The sequence below is a fragment of the Leopardus geoffroyi genome, chromosome D3 (assembly GCF_018350155.1).
Source record: "Leopardus geoffroyi isolate Oge1 chromosome D3, O.geoffroyi_Oge1_pat1.0, whole genome shotgun sequence".
Classification (NCBI taxonomy): Eukaryota; Metazoa; Chordata; class Mammalia; order Carnivora; family Felidae; genus Leopardus; species Leopardus geoffroyi.
Window position 1 is genome coordinate 10,862,015 of NC_059339.1, and position 16,728 is coordinate 10,878,742.

At 53.5% G+C, this 16,728-nt stretch overlaps 1 protein-coding gene across 4 annotated transcripts in view; it reads left to right on the forward strand.

Moving 5' to 3' along the window:
- Nucleotides 1-16,728, forward strand: part of TPCN1 (two pore segment channel 1) — a 63,978-nt gene that overhangs the window by 33,946 nt on the left and 13,304 nt on the right. For all 4 annotated transcript variants that reach the window (XM_045458802.1, XM_045458803.1, XM_045458804.1 and 1 more), the window contains 12 exons: nt 3,289-3,465; nt 3,853-3,966; nt 4,768-4,898; nt 5,776-5,864; nt 7,620-7,654; nt 8,136-8,194; nt 8,467-8,566; nt 10,482-10,598; nt 10,853-10,977; nt 11,823-11,871; nt 12,407-12,470; nt 13,692-13,736. In XM_045458802.1, the coding sequence (XP_045314758.1) occupies nt 3,289-3,465; nt 3,853-3,966; nt 4,768-4,898; nt 5,776-5,864; nt 7,620-7,654; nt 8,136-8,194; nt 8,467-8,566; nt 10,482-10,598; nt 10,853-10,977; nt 11,823-11,871; nt 12,407-12,470; nt 13,692-13,736 (1,105 nt within the window). The remainder of the gene's footprint in view (nt 1-3,288; nt 3,466-3,852; nt 3,967-4,767; nt 4,899-5,775; nt 5,865-7,619; nt 7,655-8,135; nt 8,195-8,466; nt 8,567-10,481; nt 10,599-10,852; nt 10,978-11,822; nt 11,872-12,406; nt 12,471-13,691; nt 13,737-16,728) is intronic.

Here is a 16,728-nt window from a genome sequence, read left to right on the forward strand (position 1 = left end):
TAGTGAAAATATCTGCCTTTAAGTGGGCACCTGCTGGTCAGTCTAACAACCCTCCAAGGTGGTCTGATCGTCTCCCGTTCACTGACAAGCAAACAACACTCAGAGGGGCTAACGGAGCCCAAGGCCACCCAGCTAATAAGTTTCAGAGCGTGGATGTAAACCGTGTCCAGCTCACAGCAAACAGTGCTTCTCTTCTATACATTGTTGCTTTATTTCTTTACCCGGCCACGTGTATCCACTTGACAATGGGCTCCCGTTGTGGAAAAAGAGGCCACAGAACTGCAAGTATAGTATGATAATTTTTACATAACGTTTATGCATCCAGACACACACACACACACACACACACACACACACACGGGTTTATATACGTATCTAGCAACATACACCTGTGTGCACACGCACATGTGCGTAGATCCCCATTCCCATCTGGAAAGTTGTTCATCCAACTCGTAAAGGTGATTATCTTTGGCTGACGGAATTTTGACTGCCTTGTAATCCCGTGTATTATTTGAATTATGTTTACCAACAACGTATCATTTTTTTTTTTTTTTTTTTTTTAATAAAAATCCAAGCAGAACTCAGACGCCTCTGAACGGTAGTTCATGGCTGTTTCACGTGGGGTGGGTTTAGCTGGTGTCAGATGGTCTTTTTTTTCCTGCTTTGCCACCGAGCTGCGGCATGGCCCCTGAACCAGGCTGTGGGTACGCTCGGATAGTTGGCCCCTTGCTCCTTTGAAGATACCTGGGGCCTGTGGTTTCCTCTCTTCCCAAATTTTACCTGTTAACTCACCCTCGGGAGCCGGGTGCTCTGTGGTCCTGGCACCTCGCAGTGAGGAAATAAGGCCAGTGTTCTCCTTGGGGTTTGGATCAGAATCCAGTGATGTGAGTAGTATTTTCCTCCATCCTTGTTGGTGGAGACCTCATCTGCTCTCCTGGCAATTCCAAGTCCTGGAGGTAAAGCCTGAGCATCCCCCCCCAACCCCCCCTTGTTGGTGGTTCCCTCTAGCCAGACTTGGCTACTTATTGGAAGATGTTACCCAAGAATTGCATTTTTTAGTAATTCGAACCAGAAGCTTCCCGGGCCACCCTGTGTGTCCGCCCCCCCCCCCCCCCACCCCGGCCATGGCGGTGGTGGTAAAAACCACAGCCCTGCACAGATCACAGGGCTACGAGTGAGGCTTGCCGGTTTGCCCTCTGTCTGCCTGCTGGGATGTTTGTTCCCTTTGTCTGGCCTGCCCCTGTTGAGTCTGTGGTTTGCCTTTATTTTTTGGTAATGAAGCTAGTGATGTCTCTGGCTTCAGGGAAGTGACTCGTTCAAAGCCACCCTGCAAACCACAGCCGAGGTCAGAGCTCCCCACCTCCCAGCTACTGGGAAGTCCCAGGACGGGCTGGGGTCTGGAGAGGTGATCTCTTACAGGCGTGGATCATCCTCCCAAACATCCATTAAACACCTCCTGTGTGTGCCAGACATCGTGCTGGGTGAGCACTGGACCGCATCCCTGGCCTTTCCTGCTGTCCTGACACAGGCTTGGTGAGCTGAAACGGCCTCGGGGTGGCACGGAAGCCCACCAGGCCAGAGTGCTTCCCACGCTTTCCACGCACAGCGTGCCCCTCCGGGCCCAGAGCCGCTCTTCCTCCAGCCTGGCTGCCTCTTCCGCAGGAATCACTGTGGTGTGTTTCACCTCCCCGGAATAAGGGTTGTGAGGACGGAGAGGGTGGTCTCGTCCCAGAGGAGCCGAATAGTTGGAATAGTTGAAGGCCTGACCTCATTCCAAGACAGCTGGAGAGCTTCCAGAAGGGCTCTGGGTCAGGGGGCCTGGGTGTCCCTTCCTGCTCCACGACTTTCCCCTCCAGGAAGTGAAGCCCGTGGGAAGAGTCTGCTGAGTGTTCATGCTGGAAGTGAAAGAGGCAGGTGCCCTCAACTCAGCACTCCTGACGTTTGGGGCTGGGTAACTCTTCGGCACGGGGGCCTCTCCTGTGCATCTTAGGATGTTTAGTGGCATCCTTGGAATTTGCGTGCTGGTTGCCAGCAGCACCCCCAGGTGTGATGAACAAATGTCTCCAGGCCGGGATGGGGTGGAGGAAGCGGAGGGAGGGACAGCGTTGCCCCTAGTTCAGAAGCACTAAAGACGACGTGTGTGGAACATTACCGGCTTTGGCTGCTGGATGGGGTGCTGATGGGGGAGAGCTGATGGGGTGGGGTGACCCTTATCGCTGTGCCCACCAATTACAGGGGGGCAGCGAAGACTCCTCCCCGCAGCCACCAGAAGGCTGACCCTAACAGGGAGGGTCAGCACTGACCCTAGGGTGTCATCTGCTTGTCACAAGTGGACCGTCCCCAGGGCCCTGCCATCAGCAGGAGGCTCATCACAATCTGGTGATTGTGCGGCTCCGTGAGCTCAGGGGCCACTGAAGCTTCTGTGCCGCGATTTTCTCATCTGTCAAATGGGACAATGAAAGCCCCTGCCAGAGAGGGATGTGGTCAGGAGTAAAGGAGTGTCCAGGGCTCAGGTAAGGGGCTGAGCCTGGTGCCTGGCCGGGTGGGCACCTTGGTCAAGGTCAGCCCCTGTCCCATTACTGTCGGAGCTCAGGAATGAGGGCAAGGCCTGTCGTTGTGGAGGAGTTAGGAAATGAGATGAGTCAAGAAGTCAAAGAGGCAGGTGCTCTCAACTCAGCACTATACTTACTATATGTATATATATATATATAGGTAGCCTCAGGCTCCTTTTTTTCTCAATGTTAGTATCATTTATAATCATAATAACAGGTAATATCAACAGGGAGCCTATTGTATGCCAGACATCCTAAGTGCCCTACAGGAGCCCTGTGAGTAAGGACGCGTGCTATAGCCCACTGGTAGTCGAAGAAGGGGAAGAAACATTCTCCGCATCGTCCAGGGAGGAGCAGGGAAGCCAGGACTCAGCTGTATTTGCTTGCCCCGCCCCCCCCCCCCCCACACCCCGGCCGTTTACAACCCACGGGCGCTTCTGAGAGCCGGAATTTGGCCCCTAAGGGGCTCACACGTGCCGCCTCTGTTCTCGTTCTCTCGGGGACTCTTTATTCTTTGATTCTTCCAGGCGGTCCTGAGGAAGAAGCCAGTCTCTTGAGGGACCTGACCGGGGTGCAGTTTGGTGAAGATAATACTTTTGGTCTCCCATCGGCTTCCATCCCGGGCTCGACACTTCGCTTGTTCACCAAGGGCCCTCCTTCTCCCCCAGCCCCTGGCACCTCTTTGGTGCCGTGTCTCCTCGAGGCCCGTTTGCCCACACTGCTCTCGTTCCTTCAGGAAGGCGAGAATAATGACAAGTTCTTCACCCACCCCAAGAACGCCAAAGCGCTGGCGGCCTACCTCTTCGCACACAATCACCTCTTCTACCTGATGGAGCTGTCCACGGCCCTGCTCCTGCTGCTGCTGTCCCTGTGTGAGGCCCCCGCCGTCCCTGCGCTCCGGCTCGGCATTTACGTGAGTGTCCGCTTGGCCAGCCCGGAAGGGAACATCCTGGTAGAGCAGATGCCCCAGGTGGATTTAGAACAGAGAGGCCTGGGTGTGTGCGGGGGGCATCATAGAGGCCTCGGGAGCAGCATTGGATTGCCAGTCTTGCATGGGATCCCTGCTGGAGTGAATGCTCTCTGTGATTGGGCTTACTGGTTCCTTCCGGGGGGGGGGGGGGCGCCATCTGATTGGCTCATGGAGGGCTGTGGGCCACACCTTGGTTCCAGGGGAGCAGTGCATCTGGCTGCGGTCCCGCTCACCGTCTCCAACCTCAGGGGAAAAGGTAGCCGGGTGTGACCGCCGCCGGGAGGCCAGGGGGCTGGTGGGGCTACACCTCCTCCTGCCCTCTGGTTGCAGGTCCACGCGACCCTGGAGCTGTTCGCCCTGATGGTGGTTGTCTTTGAGCTCTGCATGAAGTTGCGGTGGCTGGGCCTCCACACCTTCATCCGACACAGACGGACCATGGTCAAGGTGATGTGTCCGTGTCCGAACGGCGTTTTCTCCCACGTCCGCTTCCGGCCTGTATCTTCAGTTCAATTCCAAATCCCCCGTGGGCCGAGCCCTGCACTTGGCACTGCAGCCCTGGGGCCCTGTCCTTGCCAAGCCTTGCAGAGCCTCGCCCCGGATGTCGGGGTGATGCTAACGGGAGCCACTGTGATTTGGCACCTAGCGTGTGCCCGGCATTGGCACACCAGCCTTTGCGGGAGATGTGTTACTCTTCCTAGTTTATACCCTGCTGGCCAGACGAGAATGGGATCTAAATCCCAAAGGCTTGGGGTTCAGACCCAGGTCTGTCTGGCCTCCAAGCCCACGCGGATCAGTAACCAGTAACATACACCTCTCTTCCGGGCAGCGAGTAGGCATGAGGCAGAGTGCGCTTTGCCATGTAAAAAGCATGCTTGTCCAGGAGAACGTGCCCAAGGAATGGCACATCAGGATGCCCTGCAGACGTCAGGGGCCTTCCCGGTGGGAATGGGGAGGGCTGAAGGCAGAGGGTGGGCAGATGTGGCCAGGCAGAGTGGCCGATGAGCTGCTGGGAGCAGGGCTTCATTCCCCCCGGGGCCATACATCTGTGCCAGCAGCCAGAGGGCTTGTGTCCAGGGGCTGCTCGATGTCGGGGGGCTGGGGGGGGGGGGAGCTGAGAGAGAGCTGGAGAGAAGGGAAGGGCCTCTCGAGGCCAGAGTGGGCAGGATCTTGCCAGCCCTCTGTTCGTGGTGTGCAGGTGGGGGCTGGGGAAGGAGCTGATGGAACTCTGTGCCCGTCCACCCCCAGACCTCCGTGCTGGTGGTGCAGTTCATCGAGGCCATCGTGGTGCTGGTACGGCAGACATCCCACGTGCGTGTGACCCGGGCTCTGCGCTGCATTTTCCTCGTGGACTGTCGGTACTGCGGCGGCGTCCGGCGGTAAGGCCCGGGGGATGAGACGGTCGCTATCCTGGCCTGGCCTGGCCCGGACCTCTGGGCCTGTGGAGCAGGACCCAGCGAGTCAAGTAGCGATGGGATCAGTTCTGCACCCTGGGAGAACACACGCCTGCTCACTTCCTTCGAAGTGGACCCTCACAGGGCAGAAGGCGGTCCTCCACTCGGGTTTCGGTTTCCTGGCTCCGGGTCCGGGGCTCTTTCCCGTCTTATTTGCAGCCTCCTGGGGCTGGCTCCTCTCTCGGACACATTATTTGCCCAAACACAGCGGCAGTGACCTCTCAAAGCAGGCAACTGCACAAAGTCTGAGTGACTCAGCAGGCTGACCCCCTCCCCGAGCCCGGGGGCTGGACTCAAACTTGCCCACTAGCCTGGAGTTGAGCTTAGTGCTGCAGACTCCATCTGGAAAGTCTCTTGGCTGAGATGCTGAGAGAGAGCAGGCTGGGCAGTTCATTCTTCGGGCCCGTGCTTGTTTCCAAAGCTGGAAACGAGTGTCCCAGGACTAGGTGGCCCTGAAATGTCTTTGCGTGTCCTGCTCCTGGAAGCTCGGTGCCCAAGGCCATGCGCTTGGCCTTCTGCTGTTCCCCCACTACTCACCAGGGACCTTGCCTGCTTGGGCTCCGCAAGCTGGAGGAAGGGGCCGTGTGTGGCGTACCTGGCCCGGTTTTTCCCCGTCGCCCCCGGGCGGAAGTCCCCTGGGAAGACGCCGAGCGTGACGTCACAAACCAGGGTGCCGCGGGCCTTAGTGTGGTGTGAGTCGGGAGCCCCGGCCCCCGCCTCGCCCGTGGAGTCCCAGACAGCCCCCCACTTGAGCCCCACGCCCCCTCCCCGTCTCACCCCTCCGGCCCTGCTGTCTCCCCAGCAACCTGCGACAGATCTTCCAATCTCTGCCGCCCTTCATGGACATTCTCCTGCTGCTGCTCCTCTTCATGCTTATCTTCGCCATCCTTGGTGAGTTCCCCGCGCCCCGAGGCCCTGACGGCCCCCGCCCCCCAGCCCCCGGAGCAAATTCGTGGTTGAAGACGAACTCACTCTGACAGTTGGAGAAGTTCAGGAAGCTTTTACACGTGTGCAACACGCACGACCTTCGGCTTAGGAAATGAAGTCTTAGGAGTAAAATGCAAAGCCCCTCTGTATCTTTTCATGACCCCTGGTCCCTTCCCCTCAGAGGTACCCCCCCGACCTAAGCCTACCACTGCCACGCTTAGCTTTCTAGCTATACTTTATATTTCCTGAAACAGCAAGTAAGTGGTATTGCTGTGCATATCAAAACATGTTATGGGGCGCCTGGATGGCTCAGCCGGTTGGGCGGCTGACTTCGGCGCAGGTCGTGATCTCGCGGTCCGTGAGTTCGAGCCCTGCGTCGGGCTCTGGGCCGACCGCTCGGGGCCTGGAGCCCACTTCCGATTCTGTGTCTCCCTCTCTCTCTGCCCCTCCCCCACTCCCCCTCTTCCCCCCCACCCCCCCCACCCGCCGTCTCTCAAAATGAATGAACATTAAAAAAAAATTTAAACAAATAAACATTTTATAGAAATGGTTACATGATGTGTGCGGGGCCCCTCCTGCAAGTTTCTCTTTGGCGGTTTCTTCCGTTGTTGGGCGTTTTCACCATTACACGTCACACTGTAGTGAACGCTCACACATCGGCCACTGGCTCCCTCTTTGCCTCCGACCCTCCACCCGACCACCCCACTCTCTGTAGAACTTCCTTTGTGCTCCAAGGGGGCTAAATTACCTTGAGGGCAGAACTTTTCCCTTTTCCCACTCGGGATTTCAAGGACTCAGGGCAATAGCCCATTCCAGGAGGGAGGAAACCGAGGGTGTTCGCACCCCAGGACCCTGGGCTATATCAAGGGAATCTCTTTGGAATTGTCACTTGGAATTGTCCAGCCTGTGGATGAGTTTCATTTGGTCTGAAAATGTTGAGCCGACATTTGAAAATTAGATTTATTACATGAAAATACAGATTTCTAGCCTTGAAAAAAATGGGTTTTTTAATTTAAAAAACGGAGGTATAAGTGACATACAACATCGTATTTGTTGTAGGCGCACAACAGAACGATTTAATATTTGTGTCTATTGTGAAAGGACCACCACAGTAAATCTAGTTACCACCTGTCACCACACACAGTTGCAAATTTTTTTTTCTCTTCCGATGAGAACTTTCAAGACCTCCCTGAGCAACTTTCAAATATACAACAGAGTGTTGTTAACTACTCAACATGCTGGACGTCCAGTCTTTTTTTTTTTAAGGTTATTTATTTATTAAAAAAAATTTTTTTTAATGTTTATTTATTTTGAGGGAGAGAGAGACAGAGTGCAAGCAGGGGAGGGGCAGAGAGAGGGAGGCACAGAATCCAGAGCAGGCTCCAGGCTCCGAGCTGTCAGCCCAGAGCCCGAAGCGGGGCTCAAACTCACAAGCCGTGAGATCGTGACCTGAGCCAAAGTCAGACGCTCAACCGACTGAGCCACCCAGCCGCCCCCATCCAGCCTCTTTAAACAGCAGACTTGATTCTTGGGCCACATATCACACCTGCTCCTTTGGACAGAGCACATGTTCTCCAGAGTGCTGCTGTCCCCACCACTCCCTGATGCTTTCCCTCTGCCCCCAGCACTCGTTTACATTTATTTGTGCAGTCCTTTGATGTCGGGTTTGGGACCTCTGCTCTAACCCTTTTTATCTGTGTGTTTTCTGCCCCCGTGTAGGTTTCTACTTGTTCTCCTCTAATCCTTCGGACCCCGTAAGTAGTCACCATGTTTATCTGTTTCTTCTTCTATTCGGGGCCTATCCCCGCAGACAAGGGGGCCGGCCTGACGCCCCGGCCACATGAGGAAGGTTTCTCAGCACGGCTTACGGCTCCTTGAGGGACGACACTTGAGCTGGTCCCTTCCTTAAGCACTGAAAGGGAATCCCCTTTCCTTGCCTTGAGAGGCAGGCTTCCAGGATCAGATCTGGAACAGATTTGGTGAAGGGACGGTGGAGGGGCGCCAAACGGATGGCGCAGACATGTGATTCTCTAGGAAAACAGTCCCACCGGTTGTCTGCTTCTGCCAGAAGCGCAGAGTTCGAGAAGGCTGGAGGCGGCTGGACTCCGCATTCACTCACCCCCCCTATCATCCATTAGGACTCCTTGGGAGGAGGGAGAGTGGATGGCGAGGGGAGGGGAAGGGAAGGGCGGGCACGCCAGGTGGCCCATCACAGCCTGCCTTCTTTCCCTCCAGTACTTCAGCACCCTGGAGAACAGCATCGTCAGTCTCTTTGTCCTTCTGACCACAGCCAAGTGAGTCTGGCTCTGCGTTGGCTCGGGCCCTCTGCTGGTGCCCCAGGGTCTTCTCTTTTCAGCAAGAATATCCCACACCTGAGGGCAGACAGGTGCTCGGGACACTGTGAGGGATGGGGGTGGCCCAATGAGCTCAAAGCTCGTGGACGTGGACGAGAGGAGGGGCAGGTGGGGGTGGGGCTGGCAAGGCAGAAAGGAGAGATGTCCTCCGTGAGGATGGAGAAAGGGAGAAGGCAGCCTCGGGGCCCTGCGGTGATGCTCTGCAAATCCAGTTTCCCAGACGTGATGATGCCCTCCTACTCCCGGAACCCCTGGTCCTGTGTCTTCTTCATCGTCTACCTCTCCATCGAGCTGTACTTCATCATGAACCTGGTGAGTGAGCGTGCGTCGCGCCACCGGAGCAGCCGTCCCAGCCGGCACAGCGCCGGGCACCGCGGGAATGGAGAAGTCCGGCCCGCTGTCGGCCTCCGTCCGGGATGGGGTCCCAGGCTGTGGTCAAGTGTGGTGTGGTGGCAGACGCCCTGGCGGGACTTGAGTTCAGCTGGTTACCGGTGGGTAACCCTGGGATGATACTGCCGCGGCTCTTAGCCCTGGGGCTAGCCCTTAGGTCGGGGTGCCCTGGGGCCGTTCGTTCTCCAGCAAATGTGTGTCACAACAACTCTAAAAGCTGGCACCAACGAAGCCTTTGCCAGGCACCGGGCAGAGTGCTCCGTATGTGAGGATTAAATGATTGTCCACAAAAATTCTGGAGGTTCTGTTATGATCCTCAGCTTGTAACTGAGGAAACTGAGGGCCAGACTGACGAAGCAGCTTGCTCACAGCTGCACAGCTCGGGGTGGCCAGGTGAGCTGGTCCGACCCCAGAGATCTGCCCTTAACCGCTCCCCCTTACTGCACCCACGTGTCTGTTTCCACCCCATTGATCGGGAACCATTAGCAAAGCAATCCAGGACGCATTCTGCTAAGGAGAACGTCAAGTCCCCGCGCACCCTGGGAACTTTGGAGGTGTTTGCGGAGGCCCAGCTGGCCACCAGAAAGCCTCTTCCCATCAGCAGATGGCCCCTAGGATGAGGCCATTAGGTCCGTGTCGAGACCACACGTCAATGCCAGACTGTCGGCAGAGGCTTTTATCAAAGCTTGTATTTATTTGTATACTTCTGAAGAGCATTCCTCCGCTGGCCTAGGGTAGAAATGGAGAGCACCTCCCCTGGGGCAGACTTAGGAAGTCTCCTAAAAAACTTGAAATCCTATCTATCTTTATATGTGGTATAGTTCTTATATCCTGTTGTCGGTTTAGAATCATAAAAAGATATTCTGTGTAACTGACTTGTTTTAATTTGTAATATATTTCGAGCTGTGAGAATCTAGGGCACAGGTCAGCAAACTGCAGCCTGCTGGCCAAAGCCAGCCCACCACCGATTTCTATAAATAAAGTTTTATTGGCGCACAGCCATGTCCATTTGTTTGCGCATCATCTGCGGCTGATTTCATGCCACGGCTACAGGGTTGAGTACTTTCAACAGACACCATCTGGCCTTCAGAGCCTAGAACATTTGCTATATGTCCCTCTCCAGGAAAAGTTTGCTGCCCCTCCCTCGATCTAAAGGAGGAAAAAATGGGGGACCAATTTGAAAGGATGGAAAAGACCAGGGAGTGTCCCTCAAGATATTTTCAAGAGAAAAAGAAAGCGTTTCCAAAAAAGCTTTCTTTCAGATCTGATCCCGCCCTCCCGACACAGACTGTGTCGTAAACATTCCAGCCCTGGAATTGGGCAGCCCGGCACTGTTGTGCCCTGGAGGGCAGGCCACCTCACTGCCCAGATTTCTGGGGCTGTGCACGAAGCTGTGACTCACCGGGACTGGGAGGGAGCAAGGGGGCGAGGGAGGACCGTCCTGTGCCGCGATGCTCCTTCTTGCTCCGAGGTTGGGGCGGACAGCGGCTCCCCGGCCATCAGGCTGGGTATAGAATCCAGGGCGCTTCGCTAGCCGTTTTCCCTTAGAACACTGCCCAGCCAGGCGTGGGCTTAGGTGGAGAGAGGCGACCAGGGGAAATACAATGACGTCTTCACGCATCCCAAGAGAGGAGACTTACAAGTGGCCGCGGGTGGCTTCCTCTGCAGACGCCTGGAGACTAACTTCCCGTATCCCCGAGGGGCAGGTGGGAGGGTCCTCTCAAGCCCCCCTTCTGGGGTGGCTGGGAGAGCACCCTCTGGAGGCAGAGGACGAACTCCCCAACTCCTTCAGGCCCCGCCACGCAGGGGAGCCAGGTCCTGTGTCCTTCCCTCACAGCTTCTGGCCGTGGTGTTCGACACCTTCAATGACATTGAGAAACGCAAGTTCAAGTCTCTGCTGCTGCATAAGCGAACCGCCATCCAGCATGCCTACCGCCTGCTCGTCAGCCAACGGGTACGGAGGAGTGGGGGTGGGGCCGGGGAGGGGACCAGTCCCTGTTCTCTCTCACTGGCCCAGAGTAGCGCCTAAGCACGGCCGGGCCGGCAGCTTTAGAAACCAAGAGTTCTGCCCCTGGGAAAACACGAAAGAGCCAGATGCCCTGGGGTCCCTCGTTGTCCTGGGCGTCCGGAGTGGCTGCCCCCAAGGGAAGGGCAGTCTGGGCTCTGTGTTTCCCCGTGTTCGCATGGCCCTCTGTCCTCTCCCTGCAGAGGCCCGCCGGCGTCTCCTACAGGCAATTTGAAGGCCTGATGCGCTTCTACAGGCCCCGGATGAGTGCCAGGGAGCGCTATCTGACTTTCAAGGCCCTGAATCAGAGCAACACATCTCTGCTCAGGTAAGAGTGGACGCCAGGTGGGGCGGGGTGTCTGGACAAGGTGTTCACACGAGGGAGCTGGGGCGGGCAAGGGCCCCAGGAGGTGGGTGGGCAAAGAAGCTTCTTAGAGACTAGTTTTCTCCACAGAGATTCTTACACACGTAGATGGCATCGTTCATCCGGTTTCTTTTCACAAGTAACGGCAGTCCAACCCAAACCCAGTTCCAGCTGGTGTGACAAAAAACGAGTGTATCGTCTCGTGAAATGGTCCGGCTCTGCCACTCACTCTCGAGTCCTGAGTGAGGTGGGGTAATCCCATGTGAGCGGAGCCACAGAGCCAGGCGAGCACGCACACACACACACACACACACACACACACACACACACACACACATGCGCCCTCTGACCACGGTTCCTGGCAGAACCTCCAGAACTGGCCCTGAGATGTGTGTGGGCAGTCCTGGTCTTCCAGAATGCTGATGATCCGAACCCTTGTTTCCGGGGAAGGAAGCGGGCCAGCTGTAGAAACGCGAGCGGCTGAGCTCTGTTTGGGCTGAACGCAGTCCCAGCTGTTCCATTCAGTCCTCCGCCAGAGGAGGCTCTGTCCCTGGCTATCTAAGAATCCTAGTGACTAAAGCCATCAGTAGTCAGTATAGACCAAGCGGATTCAGTGGGCATGGCACCCAGAGGAAGGAAATCAGCTGCCTGCAGGTAAGGGTCCCTGGGGCACTGAGGTGCTGAAGGTCGCAGGTGTCCCTGCCCCTTTAAAGGTGACCACGGGTGGACGAGGGAGTCCTGAAACTCAGTAGCAGCGGGTTCTGAATTTTTTTTTTTTTTTTTTTACTTTTCCACATGGCTTACAACAGCCTGAAGGACTTTTATGATATCTACGAGGTTGCTGCCTTGAAGTGGAAGGTGAGTGTTCGTACGAGACAGAAGACCAGAGAGGGAGCGGGGCTGATCGCTTGGGGGGGGGGGGGAGGTGGTGGCTGGGCGCACTGGCGGCCCGACTCCTTCCCGCTGGAGCAGCTCGGCTCTCGGCCTGCCTCCCCACCCCCCAACTGCAGGGCTACAGGTGGCCATCTGTGTGCCCTTACACTTGCCCTGTAGCCTCCCGATTAAGAGCACTGAATCTCAGGTAGACCGCAGTAGTTACTGTGTGACATCCGGCAAGTGTTGGAACCTTTTCAAGCCTTGTCCCACCTGGAAAATGGGATAACGATGATCCCTGCAGTTATTTCCAGCATCATATAAAAGGAAGGCACATGATGATTCCATTTAAATGCTCAGTAAACTGGCTGTCTTTGTTGTCATTTAGATCCCGAGTGTTTTCGTTCTTCCCCCAGTTAGCTGGGGAAGCAGGGAAGGAAAGTGGCGTCCTGGTCCCCCAGGGCTGGGTTCTGGTTGCCGGTCCTAACACCCTCTCTCCATGGCCCTGTCTCCTGGCCAGGCAAAGAGAAACAGGGAACATTGGTTTGATGAGCTTCCCAGGACAGCGTTCCTCATCTTCAAAGGTAGGGTTGGCCTGAATGTGACATCTCGGCAGCTGGGGACAGATGGAGGTTTCCAGAGACCACAGACGAGCATCTTAAGAGCATATTCATAAGCTGTATGTGTGTGCGTACGCGTCTGAATGTGTGTGTGTGTGTGTGTGTGTACAAGAGACAGTGTGGCTACCCCAGCAGGCAAGTAAGTGTTGGACTAGGAAGGAAATCAGTAACTTAAAAACCAGACCAAAAGACCTTTGTGGAATAGTCACTGAAGAACATTTACAAAGTCAGACAAAATGAAAAATTTCCACCTAGAGGTAACCACTGTTCATTTTCTGATGTGTTTCCTTCTGTGTTTGGTTATTTTTCTGTGCACTTTTTAAAAAAGATGTTTTTATTTAGTTATTTTGAGATCGAGGGAGCGCCCGTGGGGACAGGGGCAGAGAGAAAGGGAGAGAGAATCCCAAGCAGGCTCTGCACTGTCAGCACAGAGCCCAGTGCGGGGCTCGAACTCATGAACCTGTGAGATCATGACCTGAGCCGAAGTTGGACATGTAACCGCCTGAGCCACCCAGGCGCCCCTCTGTGTACTTTTTAAAAGGTAGTAGGATTACATTATAGACTCGGTTCCCAACCCTGCCTTTTTACCAAATAATGTATTCTGACCATTCTCCTCACAGGATACGTAGCTGGTGTATGTGATCCCTTACATCATGCTTGCATAGCATAAAATTCAAAATTTTAACATCAAAGCGCCCATATTGTTGCCCCTTAGTTGAGTGCCACTTTCAAAGATCCAGTTAGCTCACGGGGCATTTCTCGTGCAGAAAGGCTGAGGCCTGGTTATGGGCCATTATGAATGAGAGTAAAGAGGGTATGTTCTATTTTGTGACTTCTCCCACAGCTAGGGCTTGGGGCACAGCTGTTATCCCATATCCTGTAGAGGGTTTTCTTTCCATCCCGTGGGATGATAGCCACTCAAGTGGATGAATAAATGGTCTGGGGTCAAGGCCAGCAGCAGTGAAGGCTCCGTCCTGGCTCCGGGTTGCCCAGGCTCTCCCCAGAGCAGCTGTTGTCGGTGTGGTCTTGCCTGAGCACTAGCGTGGGGTCACTCTGACAGCACACCGTTCCTTCCTCACCCCTGGGCCTAAACACCCTGGTTGCTCACGTGTGTGAAGTGTGCGGTAGGGGAATGTGTACTTGGACGTGAAGATTTCGCTATTAACACTTATTCTCTTCAAATAGGAATTAATATCCTTGTGAAGTCCAAGGCCTTCCAGTATTTCATGTGTAAGTGTGAAATACCACAGCTCCGGGCCCCTTCCTGCTTGAGTCTTTTACTGTTCCAGAAGGTGGAGAGGCAAGAGATTAGCCCTGCAGCCATGTTGTTGACTTTTTATTATAGCAAATTCCAAGCATGTATAAAAGTGGGGAGACGACGGTCACCGTGAGCATCCACGGTCACCTGGCTTCAACAGCGGTCCCCCACGGCCAGTCTTTCTGTCCGTCCGTACCCTCACTGTGGCTCTTCGACTCCTCCCCAGACCTGGAGATTTCGGACACAGATTTCAGAACCACAGGATGTGGTCAGTGGCTCTGCCACTTAAGTCTGTCTCAGTCTGTAGGTTTCTCTTCCATCCCCTTTTTCCCTCTTGCGACATTTAGTTGAAGAGACAGGATTGTTTGGCCTTTGGTCTTCTTTTTGTGTATTCCCCCCATTGCTTGGTTCCTGTAACTATATCTAGATTTGTGTTGTCCAATGTGGTGGCAACTAGCCATGTGTGGCTATTTATATTTAAGCAACTAAAATGAAAAATTCAGTTCCCCAGCCACGGTAGCCACATTTCAAGTGCTCAGCACCACATACAGCTAATGACTACCAATTAGCACAGAGAAGGAAATTTCTGTTGTCACAGGAAGTTCTCTCAGGCAGTACTAGTTGGGAGGTTTGCTTGAACTGAGACTTTCTAAGGAGCTCTGGTTCCATTTAGCGGGAAAAGGTGTTTAGAGACCACAGTTTGAAATGCTAGAAGTGCTCGCTGCTTGGAGTTGGTTATTATTTCTAGGCCTTTCCATGGACAGAGGTGGGATTTTGTCTTTGAAGATAAACCGTATCCAGAGTTCTGGAGTTTCTCCTGACATTTCTTTCTTTCTTTCTTTCTTTCTTTCTTTCTTTCTTTCTTTCTTTCTTTCTTTCTTTCTTTTTAACTTTTTAACTTTTTAATATTAATTTTTTTATTTTTTATTTTTTAAAATTTACATCCAAATTAGTTAGCATATAGTGTAACAATGATTTCAGGAGTAGATTCCTTAATGCCCCTGACCCATTTAGCCCATCCCCCCTCCCACAACCCCTCCAGTAACCCTCAGTTTGTTCTCCATATTAAATTTTTTTTTTAATGTTTATTTTTTTGAAAGAGAGAGACAGAGCACGAGTGAGGGAGGGGCAGAGAGAGAGGGAGACACAGAATCGGAAGCAGGCTCCAGGCTCGGAGCCGTCAGCACAGAGCCCGACGCGGGGCTCAAACTCACGGACCGTGAGATCATGACCTGAGCTGAGGTCGGACGCTCAACCGACCAAGCCACCCAGGCGCCCCCAGAATTCCAGATTTCTACAGAGTCAGTGTTTCCCATGGGGCGGTTGCTCAAAACCATGGTCACGATTTCGCCATATCCCCGTCATGCGTGCTTTATTGTTTATTTAATGTTTTCCTTCAACTCGATGCTCAACCAGCACCCCCCTCTTTTTCTTGAATCCTTTTTTTTTTTTAAGTTTATTTTTGAGAGAGAGCGAGGGCAAGTGGGGGAGGGGCGCAGAGAGAGAGAATCCCAAGCAGGCTCTGCACTGTCCACCCAAAGCTGGACGCAGGGCTAGAACCCACGAACCTTGAGATCATGACCTGAGCCAAAACCGAGAGTCAAATGTTTAACCCACTGAGCCACCCGGGAGTGTCTTGAATATGTTTTAATTTTTTTTTTTTAATGTTTATTTTTGAGAGAGACAGACCGAGCATGAGCGGGGGAGGGGCAGAGAGAGAGAGACACAGAATCTGAAGCAGGCTCCAGGCTCTGAGCTGTCAGCACAGAGCCCGATGCGGGGCTCGAACCCACCAGCCGTGAGATCATGACCTGGGCTGGAGTTGGACACTCAACCGACTGAGCCACCCAGGCTCCCCCTGACATTTCTGATTCCAATTCAGGACTACCGTGTTTTTACTTAACTTCCTCATTCTTTCAAATCCAGATTTCCAGTCTTAAAATCTTGCTTCCCAGCACCATTCGCACAATTACTCATTTGCTGTACCTCACGGTAGACTCATAACCATCTCCAGAAAATGATATCAACACTGTCCCAACAACACAGACCCTAGTACGGCACTCCAGGGATAGACATTCAGATTATTGTGCGTCAAGGTCACAGTAGTTCCCCGCCCCCGCCCATGTGGGTATGTCACCAACTGGAGACATATTTAGGTTTCTTTATTTCGTTTTATTTTTCATTTTCAAGGATTGCCTTTTTAAAAAATACTTTTCTTGGGGCGCCTGGGTGGCGCAGTCGGTTGAGCGTCCGACTTCAGCCAGGTCACGATCTCGAGGTCCGTGAGTTCGAGCCCCGCGTCGGGCTCTGGGCTGATGGCTCAGAGCCTGGAGCCTGTTTCCGATTCTGTGTCTCCCTCTCTCTCTGCCCCTCCCCCGTTCATGCTCTGTCTCTCTCTGTCCCAGAAATAAATAAACGTTGAAAAAAAAAAAATTAAAAAAAAAAAAAACTTTTCTTTTATACTTATGTGAAATATCTATGTGGTTCCAAGTCGGACCTATGAAACAAAGTATGTTTAAGGACGTCTCATTTATGTCCTGCCAACACCCCCCCTCAAATGGGTAACTTTTATTTTGATTTATTCTTCCAGTTTTTAAAAACTCTAAGTAGATGCATATACGTGCCTCTCCCCGTGTCTTAAATAAACAGTCACATACTTGCTACACTTTCTTCCCCACCTTTTCGGCTTTTTTAAAAATATATTCGGGAGACTGCTTCCCATTGTAATATATAGAGACGTTCCTCCTTTCTTTTTAGAGTTGCTACTTCACCATTTCGCGAACACGTCATAGTTGATCCCACCAGTTCCCTGTTGGTCATTTAGGTCATTTCTAGACTTTTGCCCTCACAGATAGCTCTCCCGCAAATGGCTTGCGGTAACATTGTTTTGGGTTTCGCTAGTGTCTCGCTAGAGTGGATCCCTTGAAGTGGGATTGCTATGTGAAAGATCAAATGAACGCGTAA